At 55.7% G+C, this 27,435-nt stretch overlaps 2 protein-coding genes across 5 annotated transcripts; one reads left to right on the forward strand and one right to left on the reverse strand.

The window, feature by feature from the left end:
• The first annotated feature begins 160 nt into the window (after positions 1-160).
• LOC135403534 (uncharacterized) lies at positions 161-18,841 on the forward strand. Of its 3 annotated transcripts, XM_064637637.1 has the most exons (6): positions 161-397; positions 7,870-7,959; positions 14,273-14,355; positions 14,548-15,715; positions 17,025-17,105; positions 17,284-18,841. In XM_064637637.1, exons 3-6 carry the CDS (start codon positions 14,353-14,355, stop codon positions 18,129-18,131), a joined length of 2,100 nt encoding a protein of 699 aa, XP_064493707.1. In that variant the 5' UTR covers positions 161-397; positions 7,870-7,959; positions 14,273-14,352; the 3' UTR covers positions 18,132-18,841. The 3 variants fall into 3 exon arrangements, with proteins under 3 accessions (XP_064493707.1, XP_064493706.1, XP_064493708.1); XM_064637636.1 differs by lacking the exons at positions 161-397; positions 7,870-7,959; positions 14,273-14,355 and having other exon boundaries at positions 14,536-15,715; XM_064637638.1 differs by lacking the exons at positions 161-397; positions 7,870-7,959; positions 14,273-14,355; positions 17,025-17,105 and having other exon boundaries at positions 14,536-15,715.
• A 1,001-nt stretch (positions 18,842-19,842) lies between these two features.
• Positions 19,843-27,092, reverse strand: MISP (mitotic spindle positioning). Of its 2 annotated transcripts, none has more exons than XM_064637647.1 (5): positions 26,982-27,092; positions 21,742-23,885; positions 21,103-21,314; positions 20,655-20,693; positions 19,843-20,466 (listed from the first exon to the last, which is right to left on the reverse strand). In XM_064637647.1, exons 2-5 carry the CDS (start codon positions 23,765-23,767, stop codon positions 20,380-20,382), a joined length of 2,364 nt encoding a protein of 787 aa, XP_064493717.1. In that variant the 5' UTR covers positions 23,768-23,885; positions 26,982-27,092; the 3' UTR covers positions 19,843-20,379. The 2 variants fall into 2 exon arrangements, with proteins under 2 accessions (XP_064493717.1, XP_064493718.1); XM_064637648.1 differs by lacking the exon at positions 26,982-27,092 and adding an exon at positions 25,235-25,822.
• Positions 27,093-27,435: the final 343 nt, after the last annotated feature.

The following is a 27,435-nucleotide window of genomic DNA, read 5'->3' on the forward strand; positions in this document are numbered from 1 at the left end:
CCAGTGCGCGGCGCCATTCGGTAGGCGGAGGGAGGCGGCTGGGAGGAGCCATCTTCAGAGCGGGAGGGAGGCCGGATTGACACCCGGAGCCGCCATCTTGAGTGGGGTCAGGGCATGGGAATCACCGCCTTGGGCGCCATCTTGAATACGGGCAATGGCCCCGGCGTGCACATTGTGCCGTGAGGGGCTGCGGGGGCGGCTCGGCCCCGCCGCCATGTTGGGTGCGGGCAGGGAAGCCGCGCGCCGCCGCCATCCCGGATGAGGGTCGCTCGTCCGCGCCGCCCCTCGGGAGCCGCGCGGGGCCGGAGGGTTTAATTACAGTCCCCGTCTGTAATCGCAGTTAATGTCTTAAGGATAAAGATTACCCTGTGAGTGAGGGAGAGAGAGATCCCGTGAGGTAAGACATCTCACGTACCTGCTGCTCAGGCATGAGGCAGATCTGTGCCTCCGGTCCCGTTCTGATCGTTTGCTGCCCGAAACAGCTCCATGGCCCCTCAGGGGCACCTCAGTGCGCCATTACATCGGCTTGTCCCACCTTAATGTTTATCATTGCCTGTAGGCCTCACTTCTGCAGGGATTCAGGTAGATTCCGCGGGTTTGGGGCTTGTCAAACCTCTGGAAGATTTGCTTTGCAGGTGCTGGGCCACCTATGGTGAATTTAAACCGACTGTGGCGGCTTTGTGTAAGATCCTTTCTGTGGCTCCCTCAGGGTGAGCGGGGCAGGTGTGAGGGTCTGTCCCCATCCCAGGCCCCTGGATGCTGCTGGATCCTCCCCACCACCGCTCCAGGGAGCAGTTCTGCCGTAGATGAAACACTGTTTAAATACTGTTTAAATACAGACCCATGTGAACGCTCAGAAAATTACTTTAGAGTGCAAAGGAAATTTGGGCAGTGTTTCTGCTGCGTGTCGGGTAACTCGGGCAGGTACAGACATGCATTTTGTATTCTCTTGTCTCTCTCAAGCGTACACTTGACACATGAGTAGGGAAAAGAAAAAGTTAGAACTGAAATGGTCTGTCTTCTCCCAAACCCGTGTTGCTGTGCCGAGTCCTCTGGCCAGAGCTCTTCTTTCTCAGTGGGGCAATTCTCAGAGGTTTCGGAGGCCAGGATCAGACATCACCTGCCTCCCTCACCCTCGTCCCCATCTGTGAAATGCAGGAGCTTGCCCTGGCCTTGGATCTTACCAGGAGCTGGGAACTCTGATTCCCAAATCTTTGACTTACTGGGCTCCCAGTTAAAATCCAGGAAAAGTATGTTCTGATCTATTGCTAAAGGCAAATAAAACTGTCTGAAACCAGGTTGTTTACTGGGTCGTGCATTTGAAAGGCTCAGCTGCTGCCTCAGATAAGAGATTTACAACTTTGATGAGACAAAGAATGGGAAAATGATGGGATTATGGATCCAGTGTAGCTGAGAGCCAGAGAGATAAAGTGATGTGATCAAAGAGAGCAGGAATTTAACAGCCAACACAAGCTTCCTGCACTCCCTTGGTCTGTGCCTGGTTTAAGGTGTGTTTCCCATGGAGGTGTTTCACTTCATCTTCCCTTCAGAATGATTTTATTTCTATACTGTAAGTAAGGAATCCCTCCATGGTAGAGGATGCTGTGGAGACAGAATCCCTCCTTTTTTTTTTTTTTTAAATATGGGCTATTTCAATACCCCTAAGGAAGAGCCCCCTGAACATGCCACAAAGACTGAAAATATTCATTAATGCTCAGCCAGGATCTGATTTTCTAGTGGCTGCTGACATGAGTTTATGGCATGTGCAGGTATCCCAGGTGCTTTCCAGGTATCTGTGGTGGAACAGTGAGAGGTGGATGCCAGCACAGGATTCCTGATTTCCAAAGGCCTGTCCTCTGCAGGTGTGGTCTGACTTAAAAGACTTGTTAAGGTTTGTGCAACTCGCTCTGATTTTCCACAGTTCTGGCAGAAATTATGATTGTGCAACATTTTATCAGTTGTTTTCCTGCAACATGAAGAGAATTTTTCAGGCAGCATCTGCTCAGGGAGCAAAGTGACCAGAGATACTGTTGGGGCTTTCTCTGGGCCAAACAGGAAAATACATTTAAGAACAAGATCACACTTGATATAAAAACCCAGCGGGGAGCAGGACCTGCCCCTGTGTGTCCTTGTGTTTGTTTTGAAAAACAAACCCAGATGAAAATGGCCATGTGGAAAAAAAAAAAAAAAGAGGAGGGCAAAGGGAAAAAAAAGAACCAGTTTGTTTTGTAGGATCCTGCAGCAGCGTCCCACCCTCCAGCTCCGGTTCCTCCGGCCGGGAAAGGCCTCTGGGGCACACCCAGCTTTTCTCTTTTGGAGCCCTTCCTGCCTGTGTTATCTCTTGGCGTTTAATTCACACTAAAGAAAAACCTTCTGAAACAAAACGGAGCTTTTCCTGCCTTTTCCCTTTGTATTGTTAAACAACCCTGCGGCCTGTGCAGGGTCACGGACACTTCTCTGCGTAACTGTGTCCTGTGCAAACTGGCAGAACTCTTCCCCTTCTCCTTCCTCTTCCACCCCATGTTTCTGTCAGCAGTTTGAAAACCAGAAACCCTCCTAAAACACGGCCCCAGTTCAGGAGCCCGAAGCCCTGGGCAGAGTGGTGCATCCTAGATGCTGGTGTCAGTGACAATTGCTTTCCTGGAAGTTCCTCTCCTGCCCCGTTATTCCCAGAACTCTGCAAGGCCCTAAACCAGGGAACTCTTTCCCACATAACTGCTGCTTGTGTATCCCAAAGAAACCTGGGAGCTAGAGGGTGCTTCTCTTTGTCTCCTTTATTTATTTCCAGCCCTTTTCAGCGAACACGGTGGTTTTGTTTCAAAGCATACTGGCAGCTTTAGCAACGTCTTAGGGTGCCAGAACATTCCTCTGTGCGTCGCTGAGGATGCCACATCACAGCTCTGGGAGGGGTTATGCAGAGCGGGCGGGGCGGGAGCGGAATCCCCGCGGGGTTTGTCAGCCCAGCAGATGTGTCCAGCCTGACCCTCGGCCTCCCCTGCTCGTGCCCGAGGGAAGGAGGAGGAGAGGGACCCAGAGCCCCTCTGCAGCTGGGGTGGCTGGAGGAGCTGCACCTGGGGCACAGTTGGTGTTGCCATTGCACACTCTGAGTTCCCTTTTTACAGGGCTGCCAAACTGCAGCTGCAGGTATTTCATGCTGCAAGCACCTACATCAACTTCAAATTTCAAGTAGAATCAGAAGAGCTCACAGTTTACACCTTTCCTTCTTTCTAATCCATGACATGAGAGACTTTCCTCGTCCGTGTTATTTCAGCACTTCCCTGTCCCCGGGCTCCTCCCGATGCTCGGGGGTGACTCATTTCCTGTGCAGGACGAACCAGCCATTTCCTGGCTGTTCAACACAGCACTTTTTTTCCCTTCCAGTTGGGGTTGAAGTGGTGAGGATTAAGCTATAGTTTGAGTAATCCATGGTTTGATTGATCTATGGTCTGATTCACTTGTCTCTTCACTGCAGCCTTCCCCAGAAATCACCTGGCAGCACCTGGGCCTGCTCACCTGCCCCTGCTCACCTGGGCCCCCAGCTCAGTGATTTGGGCCATGGCATTAAAGTAATCACAGCAGCCCAGCTCTAACAGTGCCATCCTTTCAGTCACTGCAAACCAGGTCTTCTCTTAATTCGATCCATTTCAGCTCATAATAAACAGGATGTTAAAAAAGAACCACAGGGCAAAGCCACTGATATCACAGCACAGATCTAAGCCAGAAATTCTAAGTTACCGCCTCAGTGCTACCAAAATTGCACATTGACATTTGAGAAATCCAGGTGATACCTGTGTTTGTGTTAGACACAGGTTACCAGAAGGCTGGGTTGGTTCCTGTATGGATTCTGTGCCCATCATTCCAACTCTTCCCTCCAACACGTGCTCCCAATTTCCTGAGCCACTCTTTATTCCCACCCCACGCTGTGACTAACTCAAGGACAGCTTGCAACATTGACACTGTGGAGCTCAGACATTGCCTGGCCACTGCCATGCCAGCCTGAGGTGTCACAGTTCTTTTGAGCAGCTTTTTACTGCTGGATTTTTAATTATTCTTTTAATCCTATTTGAACACTTGGATTCATCAGCCTGTCACAGACCTGGAATGTTTGGGAAGAAACTCTGCACAGTAGGGATGCTGCTGCTGGAGTCTGAATGGAGCACATGTGGAGGGCTGAACCCTGAATAATTCATACCTGTAATGATTTATTCATGCCCAGAGCTGGATACCTCCCTGTGACTTTCCATTATCTCAGAGAGAATGCAGGTTCCGATTCCACTGCCCCAGCCTGGTGCCAGCTCCTGTGCTGGACTTGGAGCAGGGGGGCTGATGTCTCTGCTCAACACAAGTGGGCAACTCCTGCCCTTTCAGTGCCACAGCCGTGGCCCCTGACACCCAAACTGAAATGTAGGGACAGGTCCTTGCACATTCCTCAGAAAGGACAGTGGGCGAGCAAGCAGGTAAAGGTCTTTTCCACAGATACATGGGAACTCTGCACTCACAATGCAACATATTCTGAGCATGGAAAACAGGCCCTGACTCACTGTGATGTGACACCACAGAGCTGAGCTCACTCTCCATGAGAAATTGCAGTTTTGTTTCCCACTGTAAAGTTACAGACTCTGACACAGTTGATGCCACATTGCAGGATCGTTTCCTGCCCTCCCAGAAACCTTGCAGGAAAGTGTGGACAAAGAGCAGCAGCTCAGGCTCATCTTTCCTGCCTGCTGTGGGCTCTCAGAAAATGCTATCAGGAGAGGCTTGCAGGCCCACGCTCTGAGTTCCTGACCCGAGTGAGGATTCTGCAAGACATTCAAATTCCATCTGTCTAGAAAGACTGAAAGATGATCCCGCGCTTCAGAGACTCTCCAGACCTGCAGACGGCACTACCCCTCACTGCCTGGTGTGAAATTTCCTAATTGTTTAACCTGTAATCCTGACTTCTTTTGTCCTTGGAATAGGCTCTACATCAGCATAATCAAAAATGTCAAACAGGCTTGAGAACCTCTCCAAGTTGCTAAAAATGAACGTGAATTTCCTCCCTGCAGACTTGCTTCGTCTCTCCCTTGCTCTGGCCTCAGCTTTCTGAGTGCCTGGTTCCAGTCCCTCAGCATAGTTTGCATTCCACTGCCAAGAATGAACATTTATTTATACAAACAACCCTCCTTCCAAGCACATCTCCCTCTATCCCGGGGCAGGGAAGTAAACACCATTTCTGGTCTGTCTGTAGCTCCAGCTCTGCATTTCCTTTTTGCTTTAGTCAGGGCCTTGTTTGCAGGGAAAGCTGAGTGCTGTTCCATCACTTTGCCATGCCTCAGGTCTGCTCAGCAGTGGCCTGAGAGGGAGCCCGGAGGGAACTGGACCGGCAGCTCCCAGGAGAGCAGTGCCAAAGGGGCGAGGGGAGCCAGCTGCAGCTCATGCATTATTGCTGCAGCATCTCCATCGCTCACCTGCCAGGCTCAGGGATTGTTCCTGAAACTTTAGCTCAGCCCCTCTGTCCACAGGTGTCTCCCGTTGCATCTGCCATTCTAAGTGGTTATGGCACAGATGCCAGCTGACTCTGGACAGGGGAATGTCACAGTGGAGCGCAGGTCATTGAAATGAAAAAGGGCCCTGACAGACAGGCATCTGCAGAGCACCTCCAAGTGCTCCCTCAGGTGTGGAGCCTGCCTGCTGCTCACCCCTGCTGTGAGCACTGGGTTTTACTGGTACAAATTGCAGCAACATTTGGAGAGGTGTCCACAGTCTAAAGGTGTGTGTGTCCCTCTGTCCCTCCCCAGGCATGTGGGTCACACGGGGGTGTGTGCCCCCCCCAGCACACAGATCACACAGGTGTGAACAGCCCCGTCAGTACTGGCTGTATGTTCCTGTGTTTGTGTATGTGGCCCCTCCATCTGTGCCATGGTTCCCCTGGAGCTGAGGGGGACATGAGAGACCCCAAAGGCAAAAGGAACACAAGGTCGGGAGGGATTTTCCAAAGGCTGCTCCTCTTCCCCAAATCCTGCGTTTTGGTGCCACATTCGTGGCTCGGTGCAGCTGAGTTCAACTGCTTGTTTCCACAGAGGGACAAGAACAGACGTGTCCAAGCACAGCTGGCTCAGAGGGGACGGGACAGCCGCGGTCTGTGCCCGCCGTGAGCCCCATTGTGAGCCCGGCCAAGAGCGACATCATTTCCCCAGGGCTGCAGCTCTATTAAACACAAAGCTCCAAATGATTTCCTACTTGGATCAAAGCTGTGTTTGTTCCAGTGGCACTTAAGTTTAAAAAGCAATACTGGGAATGAATGAATCCTCCCCAGCGGCAGCTGCTGAGGCTCAGTTGGTTTGTCAGTGCTGTAATTATGCCATGGATGTCTAGTGTTTGCTGCCCCGTGAGTTCCTGAAGGATGTTGTGCAATGGAGCAGCGCAGGGAAGCCTTGCTCCCAGGCTAAGGGGCTTTTGCTTTCATGGTGTAAAGGCTTGCTCATGTTTCAGGTGGTGAAAGTGTTCAGAAATCTCATAGTCTGATTCCAGAATCAAACCCAGAGTCTTCTGGATCAAACTGGATCGAAATGTATGAAGAGACCCAGTGGCCTATGTCCAGAACCCTGGAACTGGTGGTTTGATTGTAGGCTAGGGTCTGGGTGAGGAACCTGCTCCCTAAATCCTTGTCTGGGTTGTACAGCAGATGCTCTGTGTGACAGACAGGAGGTGGAGGAAGCCCTCTGGAGTATGAAATTAAGCACTAAAAGAACACGAAGGCGGGAACAGCAGCATGTGAAGTCAGGGAGAACTGAGAGCATTGGAGATGCCAAAGGAACAAAAGAAACCCAATATCCTTTAGGAGGTTTAATATTTAATTGGTGAGCTCTCTGATACCAGGGCAGTGAGTGTGGTGGACAATGACAGGAGCCATGGAAGGGGTGCCAAGTGTCCCCCGTGGGGCCCCAGCACCCCCAGCACACAGGCACAGAGGCTCCTTGTGTGCAGAACCATCAGTTCTGTGCACAGCTCCCTACTCTGTCCCACAGCACTGAATTCCTGGTTCTGGGTAAAACCAGCATCGACATGGCCCAAAGGAGACTCCCTCTGCGTGGTGGCAGGTCTGAATGTGCTGCTCCTGTGCAGGTACTGCCTTCACCTGCAGCCCAGAGGAGCATTTCCATGAGCTCACACACACTCCCCGTGGAGCTGAGTTCCATCCATCGGGGCAGCTCAGCTTCATTTTCTTGCTTTAAGGTCAGGGCTCAAAAAATACGTAACAATACTTTATTTATTGAGAAAATACTTCATTTCATATTGCAAGGTGACCAGTTCCTTCTGCAGGAAGGATCCTTGCCTCAGGGAGGGAGTGTGTGTGTGTGTGAGGAATTGCCCCTTTTGAGGCATTTCAGCCAAGAACTCCAGATCCAAACCCACCCGTTAGCTCCTGTTTTCTGGAATCTGTCGAGTGGAGTTGATGGTTTACTCTTGCTCACGCTCTGGGCAGGGTGTTAGGGCTGCTACAGGAGTCAACAGCTCTCCCAGATCCCATGCCAGAGCATGTGTTTCTTGTCCAAGCCAGCAGCCACGTGTGCCAGTGCTAGGCTTGCTGCCTCTCCCAGGAGACAGGTGCCATCCAGCTGTGGGGTTTTCATCTGTGAGGCTCTCAGCTCTGCTCTCAAAGAGTAGGGCACAGCAGTGGGGAGCCACTGCCTCTCACTGGTACATCTCAGGTCCTGCTGATCCCAGCTGCTGCCCCAGGCAGCCACTCAGGGCCCACCAAGGCCGAGGGCTCTCAGCTCTCAGGGCAGAGAGCTTTGCTCATTGCTTCCATCCCACCCAAGGGATTGGCAGGCTGCTTTGAGATCCCTTTCCTAGCTAACTAACACCTCTCTCTCCCCTCTCTCCTAGGCTGCCCTGTGCCCTGGGTGAGATCCTGTCCTTTGGCAGTGCTGTGCTCCCTGGGAGGCTGCCCAGGGCGTCCACGTGATCTTGGAGCAGGTAAGGGAGACAGTGGCACTTCAGAACAAGGACACAGTAGAACATTGAGCAGGAGCCAAGGCTCCAAAGGTGGGAGCCTGCAAGTCACCCAGATGTCCCATGGCATCCCCAGAGAGCACGAACCAATATATTTGCCTGTGGCCAAAATCCTGGGGTGCTGCGCCAGGAGATATTTTGTGGGGGACAGGCACTTTGGGTTCCCTTTGGACTCCCCGTGCCAGAGACCCAGCAGGGACTGAACAGGCCATCCCGAAGCCAGGGAGCTTCCCCTCCCCTGCAAGGTACTTTGTTACCAACAAAGTGGCTTCTCCTGCCTCCGGGAGCCATTTCCCATCACATCCCAGCAAACCTCCATAAACACCTGAAGGGCAGAAGTGAGCACAAGTGTTTGTCTGGTGCTGGTGAGACCGAGTCCTGCACCCCCAGGCCGAGTCTCCTCGACTTCAGGGGCCTTAGACAAGGAAAACCCTCACAGCTGGGAAGGAGCTGAGGTGTGGGTCAGTAAAGTTGGTCTGTATGGTAAAAGAAGTAGGTTATGATGTCCCATTGTGAACAATTACATCTAATTACAAGTCACAGATTTGCCACAATTACTATTTAATAACAAATTGCTGCCATGCTCCAGCCAGAGGTGCCAGGGGAACAGGTGAGCTCTGGTCTTTGTGGGGTGGGACAGCAGGGGAGAGGGCTCTGGCTCAGCTCAGGGAGGGGCAAGTGCCAGGCCCCGAAACGGGGGTGAAACACTGGGTGCTGTGTCCTCCTGCCCACAGCACTGGTAGGTGAGTTCGGTCTGGGTTGGGCTGGTTTGAGTTGCTTTGGTTTTGTCGGTTGGGGTTGGGTTGTTTGGTTAGTTGGGTTAGTTTAGTAGACGGTTGAAGAAACGCCTTGTGGCACACAGTGATTTTAGTTAAACTTTAAAAGGCCGCTCAGAAATATAAAAAACTGCAATAAACTCTCTAACAATTAAATCGAACAAGGTTTGCCCCCTCTCCTGGCCAGCCCCGGTGGCCCGTTGGCTTCGGCTCTTTGGTATCCAGTCCTGGCGGAGCTGCACCGGAGGAGCCCAGCCCGGGAGGCCCTTCCCTGCTCCGCCGCGCCGGTGCCGGCCCTGGCCGGGGCTGCGGCTCCCGGCAGGAACAGGGACACGGCGGGACCGGGACCGGGACGGGACCGGGACCGGGACCGGGAGCGGGGGGGCCGGGCCGAGCACCGGGGGCCGAGCGCCCCCTGCCGGTACCGGGGCCGAGCGCCCCCTGCCGGTACCGGGGCCGAGCGCCCCCTGCCGGTACCGGGCGGCGGCTCCGGGCGCGGGGAGCAGGAACAAAAGGGGTCCTTGTTTCACGTCGTTCCCGGGTGATTTGCGAGCCCGGCGCACCCAAACGCGGCGGAACCGGCAGGATCAAAGGAGCTCGTACAGCAGGAGACACCGGGATCACCCCGTGCCCGGCGCTTAGGGGCAAACCCGGGGGCAGCGAGTGAAGCAGCAACACTCCTGCATGGCCGCCCGGGGTGAGGTCACCGACCACGGTACAGCGACGGTGGCGGGGGGCACAGTCAGTCCCACGGCCTGGCTGTGCCTGTAACTGCTCCACGCTCATCCCAGCACCTGTCTGGGAACAAAACATCCCGGGGAGAGTCACAGCCTACACGTGGGGTCATGAGGACAGTCTGGCCATCTGTCCCCACGGCACTGGCACAGGTGTGAGGTGCCTCCAGGTACCACCAGGGCCCTGACAAGGTGTCAGCGACACTGCACCGTTTCCTGTCCAGGTCACACATTTGCCCATCACTGATTTCAGCTTTCCCACTTCCTCCTGAACTCCTATTTATAGAAGTTCACGGTTTCAAATGACATTTTTGTCACTCAGGCTGGTTTGGTGGCCGATCCCTGCTTAGTGGCCCAGGCAATGCTGTACCAGCTGCCCGTGGCTTTTATTATTGCTTTTCAGAGCCCCTGGTGCAGTGCTCACAGTCACATCCCAGTGACTCCAGAACACAGCCCCTCAGGAGCAGAGACAGGAATCGGGGGAAAAGCGGTGTCCGACTCTTTGAACAAGAAAGCTCTTGTTTAAGGAATGTGGTGCTGGAGGCCAGTGTTTGCCAGCAGGGTCTGTCTCCCAGCCGGTGCCTGCAGTCAGACCCTGCCCTCTGCAGACACACAGGGCGGGGGGGGATTTTCTGGAAGCATCTCTCAAAATGGAGGAACTGCCCTGTAGCCAGTACAGGATATATCCTGGGAATTGTATTTCTGCAGACAGGGCAGGAGGGGCTGGTGGAACTATGTGCGGAAGCAGGAAGAGAGCTGAAGAGGTGCTGAGAATGCTCTTGTACAGGGCAGAGGAGGAGGGAAACAAACATCTCAGAGAACAGGAAAACTCAAGTGCTGGAAAATGATGGATCCACCCCCCAGGCCCCTGCTAAGGAGGGTGGGACAAGCTCCATGATTTCTGGCAGCCACGAGCTGCTGCTGCTCCGCTCAGCTCCGTCCTGCAGCCAGATGTGTTCAGTGCAGCTTCAGCCCTTCCTGCCCAACACGCCCCGGCAGTGCCCCCACGCTGGCCACAGCTCTGGCGGTGCCCCACACCTGTGTTTGTCCCCCAGCTCCAGGGAGGGTTTCCCGAGGGAGCAGGGAAGGGGGCAGGAGTCAAGTTTAAGCACTGCTGTTCTGTATCCTGTTGTTTTCCTACCAGGATTGTTGCAGTTTCCTGCACTGTCTTATCTGGAGCAGGGAAGCCAGCGCTCTCCGAGTCGCTGGTGTGTGTCAGTGTGTGCCCCGGGTTCTAATCTGCAAAACAGGCGTTAGAGCCCCTGAGAGGAACCAGCTAGGGCTGTCACAGGGCAGGGGGACAGGCACAGAGGGGGCAAAGGGCTTTTAGTGCCTTGAAATGAGTGTCTTTATTTGGTGCTCCTGTTTGCACAAGGCTGTGTGTGTCACACGGGTTTGGGCCTTGGGCACACCCAAGAGGGACAGGGAGGAAGAGCCCCATGGTGACATTCTGAGGTGATTCTGTGTTTGACAGACTTTACAGGAGGATAATTTTTAGAAAATGCTGAGCATGCTTTCTCCCATCCCCAAAGGCTCAAAGTACAAACAGGAAAGTCTTAAAGCAAAAAGACCATTTCCGTGTTTCAGTCAGCCCGGAGTTCAGTCTCCCCTGAAATGCTGGAGACTCCTGTGAAGTTACTTGGCCACATTTTCTGTAACACAGAGGTAAAATCTTCATCCACAGCACTGAGGCCTGGAAAGCTGTGCAGAGGAACAGGGCCTGAGAAAGCCAAATCTTGCAGATTTAAAAAAAACCAACCCCCTTTTTTCCTCGAGTGAACCTGAATTCGTCTAACTGTATGTTTTAGCAGTGCACTGAATTCCCCATGGGTTAAAAAAACTAAACCCTTTACTGTACAGCTCTGGAATGTCCTGTTTTCAGGACAGAAAGGTGTAGGTCCTGCACACAGTGTCCATTATCAGATGGGAGCCTCTCCTGGAAGGAAAATTAACCCAGCACATCAGCTCCCAACCACGCAGACACTGAACCAGGCACAAGGCTCCAAAACAAAACTCCCTCCCCACAGGCATCCCAGGGTTGTTGGAAGCAGGTAAAAACTGTGGCAGTGGTCAAGATGGATATTTATTATTTAAAGAGAAGATAAGTATGCCAGTTCAGCCTTTGGGGGAAGGATGGGTCATTTTTCTCACTCAGCTGTGACTGTGAATCCAGGCCAATTCCACTTGCCATTCCTTTGGGGCACTCCCAGCTGCTGGAAGTGTGGGGGCTGCAGTGGGCTGAAGGGTCTGTAGCTGAGCACCAGAATCTGTGCTGGGAACTAAATAGCAAGAGAAAAAAAGGGTTTTTTTCCCAAGCCATCAGGAAGAGGAAGACATGTGTCTGGAGATAAGGAAAGATAAAAGCATTCCACTTGCAGAGGCCTGTGATAGGGATCAAGATGTTCATCTGCCAAGTCAGTAATTTTGTGGCCTTATAACCATGTGGAGCTTCCGTTCCTGTTACCTTTTCCCACACTGACTGAAGGCACTGGATTATTGGCATGGAAGTTCCTTTGAGTCTGTCTGAGCAGCTCAGCCCTTTCAGGGAATTGCACAGGCTGAACTCAAAGATAAAACTCTCTTTGACTTCAGGAGGGAAAACAGTTCTCCCTTGAGTTTAGGTGCAGCTTCTGGGGGCTCAGCAGGCACAGTCTGTGAGCTCCCTGGCCTGGGGAGGTGGGAACAGGTCAAACACCTCTGGGGAGAAGCTTGGGCAGAGCCACTTTCTGTGAGGGGTCAGGACAGCCAAAACAGCTGTTGGAGGTGACTCCCTGCCCTGTTTGCTGGCATCCATCAGGCGTGAGCTCACGGGGACAGTAGATCCATCCAAGGCCTTGATTAACGTGAGGAGCTCAGAGTGCATTTGCTGCTTCCAAACAGGCTTTTATTGTCTGATTTTTGGTTAAAGCAGCAGTAGATTTCTGTAAAAAAATGCTCTGTAAATCCTGGCTTTGCACATTCCACACGCTGGCACACACAACAAGCAAGCATTCAGGCTAAAATTATCCGTGCTATCATTAGGCAGCGCATGGATTGATGGAGCCTAAGTGCAGAAGAGAGCTGTGCTGTTGTGCTGCAGGCAGGCTCACCCCAAAGGGAGCAGTTCCTGTGCTTCCCAGTCATTCCCTGTCGGGCACCTGCGAGAGGTGTGACCTGTTCCCCTTGGACAGGAGAGCCGGTGGGTTGGGCTGGTGGTGGGCGGGCACTGAAGGCCCCAGGCGCCAAGGACGCCGGGCACAGCCTCTGCCCTGGGGCCGGCACTCCTGCACACAGCCGTTCCTGCCCCAGTGCTACCGCACAGCCTCTGCCCTGGGGCCGGCACTCCTGCACACAGCCGTTCCTGCCCCAGTGCTACCGCACAGCCTGTGCCCTGGGGCCGGCACTCCTGCACACAGCCGTTCCTGCCCCGGCGCTGCCAGGTCTGCCGTCAGTGTAACCCACACTCCGGAGATAAATCCCTGCGGACAAGCACCGCGTTCACAGATTACAGAGCAGCCGGGCAGCTGTCAGCTGGGATGGGCTTCTCCCGTGTTCCACAGCTCACTGGGAGAGCAGGAGCCCGGGGCTGGAGCTGCCGTACCTGGCGGTGGGTGCTCAGGTGTGCTGGGCTGTGCTCACTGACCACCAGCCAGGGCCTGTTCTCACCAAGAGCTGTGTCACATTTAGGCCAGAACTGCTCAAAGAACCAGTTTAGACATGGTTCCTGTGTCCAGTGTTTTCAGCCTGGCTTCTTTTACCTCGACTAATTGCAAAGCTTTTAATTAATCATGGCCTGAGACACCTGGAGCACAGGCTCCACTCTGGCCTGTGAGTGCACGGTGTCAGTCACAGAGGGTGACATGGTGTCAGTCATGGAGGGTGACAGGGTGTCAGTCACAGAGGGTGACACAGTGTCAGTCAGAGAGGGTGACACAGTGTCAGTCAGAGAGGGTGACACGGTGTCAGTCACGGAGGGTGACACGGTGTCAGTCAGGGAGGGTGACACGGTGTCAGTCAGGGAGGGTGACAGGGTGTCAGTCAGAGAGGGTGACAGGGTGTCAGTCAGGGAGGGTGACACGGTGTCAGCCACGGAGGGTGACACGGTGTCAGTCAGAGAGGGTGACACGGTGTCAGCCACGGAGGGTGACACGGTGTCAGCCACGGAGGGTGACACGGTGTCAGCCACGGAGGGTCCTGGCTGCTGCGGTGCCGAGGGTCCGTTACGTGTTCCCTGTGACACAGAGACAGGGAGGAATGTCCAGGCTGCTACATGGAGCCTTCCAAACAGATGGGAGAGTTTCAGATTTAGTCTCTAGTATAAATACGAGTTAAATGTGCAAATCCTTCAGTTGGGAAACCGCCTCTTGTTACTGTTTGCACAGTCAGAGAATGTCAGATTGAACCAGCCTCGCTATTCCTGGTTCTCTCTCTGCAGTTCAGCACTCGGAGACACAGAGCTTGCCAACCACAGAGTGCTGAAGGAACAACTCGCAGAGTTCAGTTTGTAAAATTGTATTTTCAATGTTTATGTTTCGTTTCTGTTTTGTTGGTGCTGCAGAGGCTGATCCTGCAAATATTTACTCCAGTCAGGTTTTGTGTTTGGAGTTCCTGGGAAGCCAGGGAGCTCAGCCCAGGGAGAGCACGGGCCTGAAGTGATCTATGTTCTGGGCCGAGCTTGGAGAAGTTCAGTTGCCTCTGCTGGTCAGGGTTTTTTTAATATATATATACACACATATGTATACACATACATACATGTATATGGACACACACGTGTGATAATTATTTCAGGTGCTGAGAGAGAAAGGCCATTCAAAGAGTCACTTACTGATCTCCACCTGAGAGAAAGCAGCGACACAGAAAGCAGCAACATGGTGAGTGTTCTGTTATGGCATAAATGATCCCACAGACAGAAAGAATGAACAAATTGGTTTGTAAAAGGAATCATGAGAGGAAATTGCCAATCTACAGTTATCACTCTATTGGGGAGGGACAGAAACAGCCCCAGGACTGCTCTTCTCTGCACAGCCCCTCTCACTCATGTTCTTTCCAACATGCCTTTGCAGAACAAGAGCTCTGGTGATGGAGAGTGCAGCAAAGCCAGTTCCCTTCACACAGGTCTCTCCAAACTTGTGATCTGGGCACACAGTCATGGGACCATATGCAACGAGCCCCCAGCCCTGGAATTTGTACAGAACACGGGTCACCTGAGCAGGGACAATGCTATGCTGTGGATGTGCAGAGTTGGACATGCCTATCACTGGCAGTGTGAGAAGTTACATGACAGAGGCAGAGAAGGGACTGAGGCTGTAGGAAGGAAAAGGAGGCCCCAGTTTTCCGAGGCTTCAGCAAGGGAAGATAGCTTTGGGGAGAAGAGGCTCAGGCTGACCCCATCATCTTTTGAGAGGGATCAAGCAGGTGTTGGGAGCACAGGGTCATGTGGCAGATCCCCAGGAGCCACTCAGCAGAAGGCTGACACAGCCTATGCAAGGCATAAGAAGCCATCACCCAGAGGGAGTCAAAATACCAGGGAACTGATGACACCTTGCTCTGCAGCAGAGCAGCACTTGGCAGGTGCTGGGCTCCAAACTGGTGGTCAGAACGTGAAGCTCAAAGATGATGATGTACTGATCATCTCTGATGAAGAGCAGTGCGTGGCAGTTAAAGACAACCAAGGAGACAGAATCAACCCGAATAATGTGTCAGAGCCACCTACTCAGGTGGATTTGCAGATGCTCCACTGCCAGGAGCTGGCATTTCACCAGCCAACAGCCCCTCAAAGATCTGCCTTTGCCAGCATGGCAGGGCCACCTCCAGCCTGTGCCTATGTTCTGCAGTCCCCTGTCAGCAACCTGGAGGACCCGGGCAGGAACATCCCGAGGTTGGGTCATTTCACTGCTGCAGGGCCCACGGCTGAAACCTCCAGAGCGAGGAACCCCCCGGGGTCAGCAGCACCAAAGGTGTGTTTCGAACCTCTTCCTGTCCCCAGCACCGAAGCGAAGGCCCAGCTTGAGTCATGCCCCTTGGTGACATTCTTTAAGTTCCAAGCCACTGCTGATGTCCAGCAGCAGCTCCAGCTGAGCCCTCCAAAGCATGGCATGCTAGGAGTGGGCTCCAGCAGGAATGGCACTGAGAATTTGGCAGAGGAGAGCGAGCCGTCGGGATCCAGGCAGGCACCTCATCCTTCAGCCTTCCAGAGTCCAGAGAGCCATCCACCTGCAGCCTCAAACAGAGGTAAGAGAGCCCAGAGTTCTGTGCCTGCAGGGGTGTGGGGGTGTTCTTTTAATCACTTTCCCAAAATAGCAAAGGAGGGCGAGTTCACATCACTGCCAAGATCTATTCTGCAGCATCTAAGTAAATCCCTCGGATTTGGGGCACTCTTGTTTCTACTCAAAGGGACTAAAAAGATCCCTGCCTGAAGCAATTAGCACTTCTGTAGGAAATGCCCTTCCCTGAGTTACCCAAAGGTGTAGCCTAGCCCCAACATCCCAGTGTTGAACACTTTGGTCTTCCATTTTATGTGGTATCCCCACATGGAACATTGGCTGTACTTGAGACAGTCCCTATGGGAAACTGGAGCCAGAGATGGGAACTCGGGTCTCAAGAGAAGGAACCAAGGGGAAGTAACTTAACCCAGAGAAATTGTGGCTGAAGCCCTGCCTGCACCAAAGCCAGCAGCAAAAGATCCCAGCGCTGGCAGTGGCAGTGTCAGCCCTGCATGGGAAATGCCAGGAGCCCCATGCATGGCTTTAGTCCTTTCAAGAATGAAGGTTTTCCTATGCACTGTCCTGCAGCATGGGGGCCTGGGTACATGCTGGGGAAGGGCAGAGGGTGCTGAGGCAGCATTTGGGGTCTGCCTGTGATGTGCTTACACTGTTGGTGCTGGTCCTGAACAGGCTTGGGGTTACAGACACTCGTGTTCCTTGTGGAGCCACAACCACACAAACTGCCACAGTTGGGGTTTGGGAGCATTATTTGACTATTTTCATAGCTGACATCAAGTGTCATCTGAAGGGACTGGACATTCACCTGGGAATGTCTGTGTAGTGTCTGTTCCTGCCAAGGTAGCTGGCTCATGGCTCAGAAGAGGCCTTGGCATTACTGATTCACGAGCCATTGCTCTCTGCACCCAGAGCAGTCAGTACAAAACAGGCCAGAAACCAAAACCAGTGGGACAGGGATCAGAGGAATCCACCTAATCCATCCACAATATGTCAGGGTGACAACTAAGCCTGTACAAAAGAACCTGGTACAAAAAGGGGAACCTATAGATGCTGGCTCACGAGCCCTTTCCCATCTCCCCCTCCTCAGTCCTGGACAAGTCACAGGCAAGCAGATGGAGCTTTCCATCAATCCAGAGAATTAATTTCTCACGCTACATTGAACTAGGTGGATGTGGTATTGCCATGGCAACTTAAGAGAGAGCCCAACTGGAATCCTGGCAGTCCTTTAAACAAAATAATAATACACGTTTACTCACCTGTTTGTTTTCCCTCACCATCCTCCTCAACTTTTGGTTCATGCTTTTATTTCATGATGACAGGGAAATCTCCCTGTCTGGCAGCGAGGAGGGCCAGCAGCCAACAGAGAGGGAGCAGGAAGGAGCCCAGCCCTCCCTGGAGAGGTGGGTGCTGTCAGGTGCCATGGTTGTGGAGAACACAAAACTGATCCACAGCTCTAGGGGAGGGGGTTTGAGAGAGTCCTGGCTTTCAGAAGGGAGGTGGACACCATCCTGCATCTCCTTGTGTTTTACTGATCTTTGTGAATTCTCGCTGTCTACCAAGCTGTGTCTTTACTTTCAGGTGTTCTGAAGAAGCAGGAGAAAAAGAAAAACTGTCCCACTAGTGATATAAAGGTGTTCAAAGACTGGCTGATGTTGCACCACCCCTCTGAGACACGTGAGATCCACACGCTGCCACCTGAAGACCTCGACCGCTACCTGGTCTCATTCTTCAGCTCCACCAAGAGACAGGATGGCACAGATTTTTCTGCCCATTCCTTTGGCTTCTTGCAGCGCAACATCGAGCGGTACCTGAAGGAGCACAGCTACCAGTACAACGTGGTGAGAGGGCTGGAGTTCAGGGCCTCTCAGGAGGCTTGGAAACTAAAGTATCAGTGCCTGTTCCAAAAGAAGAGGGAGGAACAGTGGAGTATTTTGGAGAACCTGACAGATGAAGATGTGGAAAACCTTCGTAAGAAGGGAATTTTAAACAGGATGGACCCTCAGGGCTTTCTGCACCTCATGTTCACCAGCATTGTTAGGGGGTTTGGGGCAAGCACCCACAGCCAGAGCCACCACCTCTACTGGGGACAGCTGGTGCTGAGGAAGAGTGAGGGAGAGGTGGAGTACTTGGAGTGGAAGGATGATCTGAGCCCAGAAGGAAACAAAGGGGAGTCAAGCCCACGGCTCTTTGCCAAGCCTGCTGATCCAGAGAACTGTCCAGTCACCAGTTACAAGGAGTACGCCAGGAGGAGGCCACCGGACAGCCTGAAGGACAACGATGCACTTTACCTGGCTCCCAGGTCACAGTGCTCCAGCTGGGACGAGGTGTGGTACTTCAGCAAGCCACTGACAAGAGCCCAAATGGAAAAGATCTTGAAAGTTATTACCCAGCAAATCAGAGGAGCCGCAAGGAAGCCCAGGCAATAGAGGTGTCCCCTCAGCTTTCCCCCTTAAACCACTCCAAGGCTCCTCTGAAACAGAATCCTGTCGTGATATTTGGTGTAGGCTGAGAGCAAACATCCTTCTGCTGGTCTTTGCCTTGGCACTGAGGGCACCTACACATCTGCAGCGCCTCAGCTTCAAGGTAAATTCCTCTGTTGTTCTTTCTGTTGTTGGAATTGATAATTCAGTGAGTTAATGAGAATCTTCGGTTTCACATTTGCAAAATGAGTTAATGTTCTACTGTACAGTCAGTGCCATGAGAAACCACCAGTGCTGACACAGAGGTCTTGAGGGTGGCACAGCCCAGCCAGGAGTGTCAACTGCACCTTCGTTTTGGGGGCTGACACAGCTCAGCCCGGGGCACAGGCCTGCAGGGAAGGATGAGCAACACGAGGAGAACGACGACGTTGCTGATCCCCATCTCATGGCATTGCTTCCAACAAGGTTCAGGTCATTTCCCTTAGTGAAAGATTCATAGATTGCAGAAGTTGTAGCTGTTTTAAGAAGTTATTTAAAGTGTCTGACAGTGTTGAAAGGTTTTATGGTAAGTGGTTTCCCTGGAGTGCAAAATGCAGCTCCCCAAAGGCCCTGGGAGATGTGCCGAGCTCTGCTCAGGGCTGTTCAGTGCCTGTTACATTCCAGTCACGTTGTTGGTTGCATTGTTGACAGAACCAAATAAAAGAACCTTTAGCTCAGTCCTGTCTGTCTGTTCTGCCAGGTTGCAGCAGGTGCCCTGAACAGCAGGTGGTGGCTCCCTGAACACCAGTGTGTTCCACGTTGTTCCCTGCAGTGTCCCTGGAACACCAGCATGTTCCATGTTGTTCCCTGCGGTGTCCCTGGTGGTGCAAAGCTCTCCTAGGGGGAGTTTGGGCCCTTTGAAGCCCTATGAGCCACCTCCATGGTTTCTGAACAAGGCCTTGGGGGCCAGGCCCTTTGCCAGAATCGGTCCTGTTTGAGGAATTTCACACCACCAGATAACTTAGGGATGTTTGAAGAGACATAAAAGAAGACAAACTCAGTTTGTCCAAAGTGCTGGAGGGCGTCTGCCTGTTCCCCTAATGCTGCTGAGCCCTGAGGGCATCACGAAGGCCCCACGATGGCACAGCCATCCCAAAGAGCCCACCAGTGCCCAGGTGACCCAGCCGTGGGCACAGCTCTGCACCCCATGGGGCCAGGCTTCTCTCAGCTCTGAGACCACCACTGGTCTGGCTTTTTCCTCCCCTGTGCTGATCAGTTTGGCCCATACCTGCCAAAAATACCTGGTGGCACAATCAGCCCCCTCCAACCTGTCACAGCACCTGGGCCCCTCCAGCTCCCTGGGGCTCCACCAGGAAACTCCCCCAGTCAGCACCCACAGAGTGGGGCTGGAGTCCCAGTGGGGTCTGTGCAGGGACCCTCCTAGCAGGGGCAGCCAGGCACAGACATTTCAGAGTGGTTGGGGTCAGACAGGACCTTAAAGCCCCCTCGATGCCAACCCCCAGTGCCATCCCCACCCCAGGCAGGGACCCCTTCCCCCAGCCCTGGGTGCTCCCAGGTCCAGCCAGTGGGACCCTGGTGTTCCCCGAGCCCAGCAGCCATTGGGACCCCCAGCCACAGCTCCCAGCAGCCCCAGCCCCACATCCCAACCGTGGGTCTCTTCCAAAACACCAGTGCAGAACCAGCAGAGCAGGTGGACAGAACAGGCTGGGAAGAACAAGAGAGCAACAACTCTTTAATAAATTAGCAAAATAAACAGCATCTATATATATATTTATATTCAATTGCTGTGTCTCCATGGATCACAGGAGTTAAGCCAGTGTTGATTCCCCAGTCTCATGGCAATGCTGATCCAGAGGCCTCAGTCCAGGTATCCCTGAGGCGACGCCCGGCCTTGTGGGACCTAAAAACCTGAAATCACTGAGAAATAAAACAGCTTTTTTGTAAGCCAGAGACACAGTTCCCAAGGGGCAAAGTGAATTACCGGATGATTTCACCTGGCTGACTCAGGTGGAAGTGATTAAAAAGTACTGATCCAACTTTTCCCCTCTTAAGAAAATAAAAAAAAGTGTTCCCCCACAGGGAGGGGGAGGAAGGAGCAGATCTATTGCATGGAAGGATTATCAGTGACAACAAAACAGATTGATTTGCAGGGTACATGTCTCCAGTTGTTGCAGTGGCCAGGGGTGGAACTGATTGGGCATTTTGGTCACGAGTCAGTGGATCCCAAACAGGGTGAGCCCCGGCCCAGGGTCCCTCAGTCCTCGTCGCGGACGTACTGCCCGGCCTCCCAGCGCTGGGCCATGGCGCTCTTGTGACGGATCACTCGGGTGCTCTCCACCACCTGCAGAGACCAGAACGCCCAGGATCTTTGTAAAGAAGGGATTTTTATAATCAATCTGTTTGCAGAGCTGCCCCCCTGCCAGCCCCCCAGCCCGCTCTGCTCAGTGCAGTGCCCACCCGAGGGGAGCGGGGGTAACGGGGGTGTCAGGGCAGCGTGAGCAGAGCCCCCGCCTTCCTGAAGGACTTTACCTCTGTGTTGACCTTGTCGATGGGTTCTATGCCTGCATACTGTGGAAAGGGGAAGACAGGATCAGATAATGGCAGCCTGGCAGGGGAATATCCAGAGGTGGCTGGATCCAGCCCCCGGGGTGGTCAGAGGAGGGGAGGCACACGCAGTCGTGCCCTCCCCGGGGTGAGGGAACGGTTCAGTCCAGGTTCCCCCCAGGAGGAAGCTGCTGCTCCTCTCCAGTCCCACCCAATGCTGGCAGCCCTGAACAGCACGGGCAGCCCTGGGGAGCTCACACGGCCCCTCACTGGTGCCACCACCACCGGGTCTCCCACCAAGCCAAACAGCTGGACCTCCAGCTCCAGGTGGGAGCCAGAACAGCCACCTCCAGCTCCAGAGCCACCAGTCTTCTCCTGGGCTCCAGCCCCACAACCATATGCTGCCCAGAAAGGGCAAGGTAGGCACATTCACCTTTCCATCCTCCTTCACCCTCCTCCTCCTCTCTTCACAGGGGCTGGAACGTGACGAGTCCGGGGTGGGGGTCTCCGTGCTGCCCTGGGAGGAACTGGCCACTCTCAGTGGGGTGAAGGACGACATCAGCCCCAGGATCCCCGTCTGGTGTGAGGCAGGAGTGGAGACAGGAGACCCAGACACCGAGTAGCTGCCACTGGCACCTGAAGCAGCTTTGCAAGAAAGCATCGGGGTGTGAGGGACTCCAGGACCGCTCCCGGGGGCTGGAGACCCTCTGGAGAGCCAGGCCCCTGCCCCAGACCCACGTCCGCAGCAGGTCCAGCAGATTCGGTCACAGCTGGGGCCCTGTGTCTGGGCCCCAGCCAGGGACTGCAGGAGCTAGGAGGGGAAGTGCATGAGCTGGGCCCTTCCAGCCCTGTTTGCTGCTGTAACGTGACACAAAGTCATCAAGCCCTGAGCAGCTCGAATCAAAAGCCATGCTGCTCCTGCGGAGCCTGTTCCTCCTCAGCAGCAGTTCTCCTGCTGACTCCAGTGTGTTGGTATCAAGTTCTCCTGGGACAACTTGCTACCAGCGCACAGGAGCCCTTATGGGCATCCCACAAGATCGTTGCTCTACCACTCTGCCCCCTCCTCCCTTACCGGAGCTGTGCCGAGAGCGGGAGCCCTCCTGGGGAACGCTGTCTCTGTAGTTGTTCATCAGCCGCCGCCGCTGCTCCTGCAGCTCCTCTTCCCTCTGCAGGTCGCTCCGGATCTCCTCCTCAATCAGTGCAGACGTCTGGGGCTTCCAGGTCCGCAGCCGGTACTGCTCCTCCCGGCCGTCCTCCCTCCGCAGCGGGCTCTGCGTCCCCATGTCCTCCGCGAAGGAGACCTTCGGCTTCCAGAAGGAGAGGGAGAAGTACTCTCTGGGCAGGACAGCAGTGCCGGTGGGGCTCGGGGTGGAGCCGGGAAGCTTCCCTCCCCAGGAATCCTTGCTCCCCCATTTGCTGGCACTGGCGGAAGCGTGCTGGGACACCGAGGGCTTCTCCCGGCTCCTCTCGCTGACAGCGAAGCGCGGCTGGGACAGCTGGAAGTGCGCGATGCTCGCTGTGTAGCTGGGACTGCTTCTCCTGCCCCTGGTGTCTTCCGTGGGGCTGGGGCTCGAGGGCTGCTCCGCCACAAACTCCTTAACCCAGCTCCTCCGCTCCTCTGCCTGCCTTGGGGCCGTGGACTTCTGCAGGGGGGCTTCCTCCTGCTCAAACACCCTCCTGCGCTCGTCCAGCTCCTGATGCGTCCCCCTGTCATACGCCCCCAGAAGCCTCCCTTGCCTCTTCAGATCTTCCTCTCGCTTGGTTTCCTGCTCAATTTCCCTCTGGACGTAAAGGGAAGCACGGCCTCTGTCCTTCCCTTTCCTGCCTGGGCCGGGAGAGCCATGAAGGGCGAGGACAGGCTTGGTCTGGATCTCCACCAGCTCGCTGCTGGAGGTCAGCCGCTGGATACCCCTCTCTTTCCAGAGGTTCTCCTCCCTCTCCATCGCCATGCGGATCTCCCGCTCGATGGGCGTCTCACTGCTGACCTTCGTCTCCTTGCCCAGCCCGTTGCTGCCAGCCCTCAGATCCACGAGGCCACTGAAGGTCTCATTGGAGGCACTTCCATCACTGCCATAGCCTGTGTTGGCTTCGTTATACATCTCACCCAAGCCAGAGTCCAGGTCCTCTCTGGACAATGCTTTGGTCAGGCTGGACATTTTCACAATGGGATACGACCTTTCAATGTGAGCTTTTCTGGGAGTATAAACCTCCTCCTTCTCGGGTGTCTTGTAGGACACATTGTAAACCTGGTAAACGCTCTTGTCCCTCCCGCTCTGGCTTGATGCACCGGCACTACCATAACCTCTCACAGCCTTCGTGGCCATCTCAGGGCTATGCCACTCTTCCCTGGAGACTTTTGTCACTGACTCTGGCTTAGGGGATATGGCCTGCTGCCCTGGGCTGAAAAAAGAGCCTGGGCTGGTCTTCTCTAGCATCAGAAACTGCTGCCGAGCCGCGGAGAAGTTGATCTGCTCTGTGTCGATATTGTCAGGGTCCACAGGTGTCGCAGCCCTGCCTGGGGAAGGTTTGTCAAAGCTGATGGCAAAGCTGGTGGTGACACTGCCTGCATGCCTGCCTTCACCCTGGCTGCCCATGCCAGTGCTGATGGAGCTCAGTTCATCCATGGAGCTCCACCTCTCGGCAATGGTGGAGCTCTTCCTCATCACCTGGCTCCGGATGACCTCCCTCCTCTCGTCCTCAAGCTCCCTGGCTTTCTCGGGTGAGATGTTGGGTGGAGGGACCCTGTACACGTCCTGTTCCTCCTCATCATAGAGCTTCGAGGGTTTCCTCTCACCCCTGTAAGCCCTGAGGTCGTACAGGCTTCCCGACTTCACCACCTCCAGCTTGGACTCTCTGTCCGGGGACGGGGTCCAGACATCTTTTCCACCCTCCAGGAAATATGAGGGTGACTGGGACCTCCTCTTCCAGCCATAGCCATTTTCTACCCTCTGGGTGCTGTGTTGAGTGGAGCCAAACACATCGTCGTCACTGTCGGCCCTCAGCTCTGCCAGCGAGCCGGTCTGGTGCCCATCGCTGGAGTCAGGCCTGTGCGAGGCCTGTGGGAGCTGGAACACCAGATGTCTGGTGACTCTGTCCATCTCCTGGGAAGAGCCACCCCTCTGCCAACCTGTCTTCGGAGCGGGGCCGCTGCTCAGCTTCAAGGTCACCCACGAGCTTCTGGCTCAGCAGAGGCCAAGGGGCCGGACGTGGCTGTCCCTGCAAGCAGGAGGGGAGAGCAGCCGTTTAGAGCAACAGGAGGAGCAGAGGTCAGGGCACAGCCCCTCTTCCAGCCTGGTACCACTGTCCTTGCTGGGGACAGACACCAACCTGCCCCGTCTGGGGCAGGAGCAGGCAGAGCACAAAGCACCGTTCCCAGTAGGAATTGCCACAGAGCCCAGATCCCCCTCCGACCTCTGTCCCCCAGCCTGGGCACGTTCCAAGGGTGCACAGCCAAACCTGCCGCAGGTTCACAGCACCACCAGTGGCAGCGAGACCACAGCCACGGCCCGGCTGGGCATCGCCCTGGGCCTCTCCACATGCACGGGGCAGGGAGGGACCTCCAGCCCCTGGCGGCACCAGCAGGGAGAGGTGGCAATAGAGGCACTGAGGCCACCCCTGCCTGGAATATCTCCTCGTGCATTTACAGGAAGGAGCCTCCAAGCAGCCGAGCTGTAGAAACAACTGGGTCATAAAAGTGGTTTCATGGCTCATAAAACGAGGGGACTTTAACCCCCCTGGCATGCAGGGCGGGAGTGAACGGCCCTGACCTCGAGGTTGATGCTCCAGCGCTGGCTGGGCCAGAGCCGGCTGGGACAGCGGGTGCCAGGCAGGGAGGGGCAGCACAGGTGGGTCCCCATGAGGCAGCAGCTCTCACCGCACCTCAGATGCCATCCCGGCCCCAGCGCCGGGGACACCAACGTCACCCACGGACAAGCCGGGCGTGCCCAGAGCCAGCAGCACATCCTGTCCCGCTGTTTGCCGAGGCTTAGCCACAGCCTTGCTGTCACCCTGGCTCCGTGAGCCCCAGCAGGTCAGGGTGTGTCACTGCCGGGCACCGCTCCGGAGATCTCACGGCCTGCTGGGAGCATGAGGCAAAACGGGAGCAAGCCCACGGTGATGCCAGGGGCAGCCCAGAGCTGCCGTGGTACTTGCAAGCACAGCTCAGGGTGAGGCTCCCCAGGACAGAGGCAGATGCCTGGTGCTCCCCGTATCTGGAGCATCCCAGCTCATCCCCAGGATGAGAGCACTCTGGATATGGCTCCTTCCTGCAGCAACACTGGTGACTGAGCTTCCCCTGCTCACCTCCAGCCCTCCTGGGATGCACTGTCCTCCCACAGGGCAAGTGGGGTTGGGCTCCAGTCAGGAGCTGTTTAAGCCTTTCCTGGATCTCATCAGCAGCATCTGGGATGTCCTGGCTGCCCATGCCCAGCCCCGGTGGCTCAGACTCTCCCCTGCAGCTGTGCTCTGCTGAATTTCCCTGTAATTCCCCTACCTGTGATTCAGTCTTGCTCTTTCATTGCCCCCGGTGACCTGGATAGTGAAAACCACCTGACCACACCTCTTACCGTGTTTGGGGTGGTCGAGGTCCTGGCTGGAAGGGGACACCCCCCCGGGGAGCGCTGGCAGCTGGCACAGGAGGGGAGCAGGGAGGAGGAAGCCAGCTGGGCTCTTATCAGGGCTGCTCCACTCGAGCGGAACGGCCCCTCCCAGAGCTGCGCCCAAATCCATCCACCTGGCTCAGCTCTGTCCGGCGCTGAGGGATGGTCGGGGTTTAGGGGTCCCGGTCATCCCCCCTGGGCCAGGCTGCCCCCAGCCCAGCCAAGCACCACGAGAGGTGCTGGCCAGAGCAGGTGGCACTGCAGCACCCGCCAGTCTGGCCTGGCCCCCCCCACTGCAAGGAGACATCTGGGGCGCTTTCCAGGGCCTGCCTGTGCCAGGGGATCTTCATGGGGCTGCAGAGCTGCAGGGCCTGTTCCCTCCCTGTGCCGGTGGCCGCGAGCGCTCCCAGACCGACCGACGTGCGAGGCGTGTGGCCAGCGTCCCTCCGCCCGCCCACAGGCTGCACCAGCCCTCCTGCACACCCTCGCTGCCACCGTCCCTGGGTGGGCACCGGTCCCTCCGAGGCTGGGGGACACGGCGGCCCCCCAGCACTGCCCTCACCCCCGACCACGCTGCACTTACTGTCCAGGAAGCCGTCGGGGTGGGGGTCCCCATGCCCCGAGGAGGCCACACAGGGCACCCAGCTGAGCCGTGTCTGCTGGGGAGTGGCCGGGGTGGCAGCAGTGGGGGGCGGGGGGGCCACGGGTGGCGTGGCTGCGGGGCCCTGATAAGCTCAGCACGAGTCTGTGGGGGAATTCCAAGAACCATGTTGGGCTCAGTGCTCTGTCCCCGATCTCCCTGTGCCTCCATTACCCCACTGCAGCTGGTCCCATGCCCAGGAGGCTGCTCTTGGCTCTGATCTGCAGCATGCACCGATGCACCAGTGGACCAATGTGCCAACACGCCCATGTGCCAATGCACCAACGTGCCAACACACCTGTGCCTTGATGCACCAGTGCAGAGGTGCAGCGGCAATGCACCCACAGACCTTCTTCCAGGTGCTTCCTGCCTCTCCGTGGACACAGCTATGCCACTGAGAAGCCCTGAAGCTGCAGGGAGGGCCTGGATGTCCAGCTCTCCTCCCACCGTGTGCCCCAGGGCAGCCATTAGCCCTGGGGGATGCAGCAGAGGGACCTGAGTGCACATGCTGGGAGCAGCCACGCCGGGAGCAGCCTGGGCTCTCCTGTCACACCGCGGGGCCTCCCTGTGGTCACCGATAACCCCGTGTTTGCGCAGGCGGGTTCTCGCCGCCGCGGCAGCCCCGGCACTGCCAGCCCCGGCACTGCCAGCCCCTTGCAGCAGAGCAGCTCCCTCCTTCCCTCTGGACACGAGCCCTGCACTTGGGAAACCTGGTCTGGAAACCTCAGGCACCTGCCAGGACAAGAGCAGGAGAGTGGCACAGTGACCGTGGTGGCCTTGGTGCCCATGGCCACAGCTGCTGGATCCCAGCGGAGTGGGCAGCATTGCCAGTGCCCAGAGCCACCCTCCCTCCTGGCATGGGGCATCACAGCTGAGCAGGTGATGCTGTGCTGGGATGTTCAGCCCTTCCCTGTGCCGGTGGCTGGGCGGGAGGTCCCTGTCCTCACCCCCTCTGCCCTGCATCGGAGCCCACTCCTGCCAGGAAGCCCCTCCCGGCCCTGCTGCTGCCCAAGCAGGGCGCTGGTGCCTGGCCCCGGCTCACCCCAGCTGCAGGTGCTGGGGGGTCCCACTTACCCTTGCCCAGCCCCTTGGTGCCCCTGTTCCCGCTCGGGGCTGGCGCTGCCTGGCCTGGGGACGCCGGTGCCGTGTGCCTGCCGGGCTGTTCTGCGTTTCCGGGCAGGTGAGCGGAGCCTGTTTTACCGCAGGGCTGAGCCAAAGTCCACAGGTGATGCCAGGGAACCAGGAGCGCTCCCCGCCTGCCGCAGGGCGTGTGCTGGCACCTGGGCTGGCACCGGGCAGGGTCAGGGCCCAGCTGCTCCAGGAAAGAGCCCTGGAATCCAAGCCTTGGGCAGCAGCAATCGCACCAGCGTGGGGATGTGCAGAGACCCATGGCCATGTGCACACAGACAGGCCTCGTCAGGGCCTGGGAGGTCCTGACCCCACCACTGTCCCTCGGGACAACCAGGTAACTGGGCTGCCACGTCCTCTTTACCTGGGCAGGCCCAGAGTATCACCCCACATCCTTTTC

This window comes from Pseudopipra pipra, chromosome 27 (genome assembly GCF_036250125.1).
Source record: "Pseudopipra pipra isolate bDixPip1 chromosome 27, bDixPip1.hap1, whole genome shotgun sequence".
Classification (NCBI taxonomy): Eukaryota; Metazoa; Chordata; class Aves; order Passeriformes; family Pipridae; genus Pseudopipra; species Pseudopipra pipra.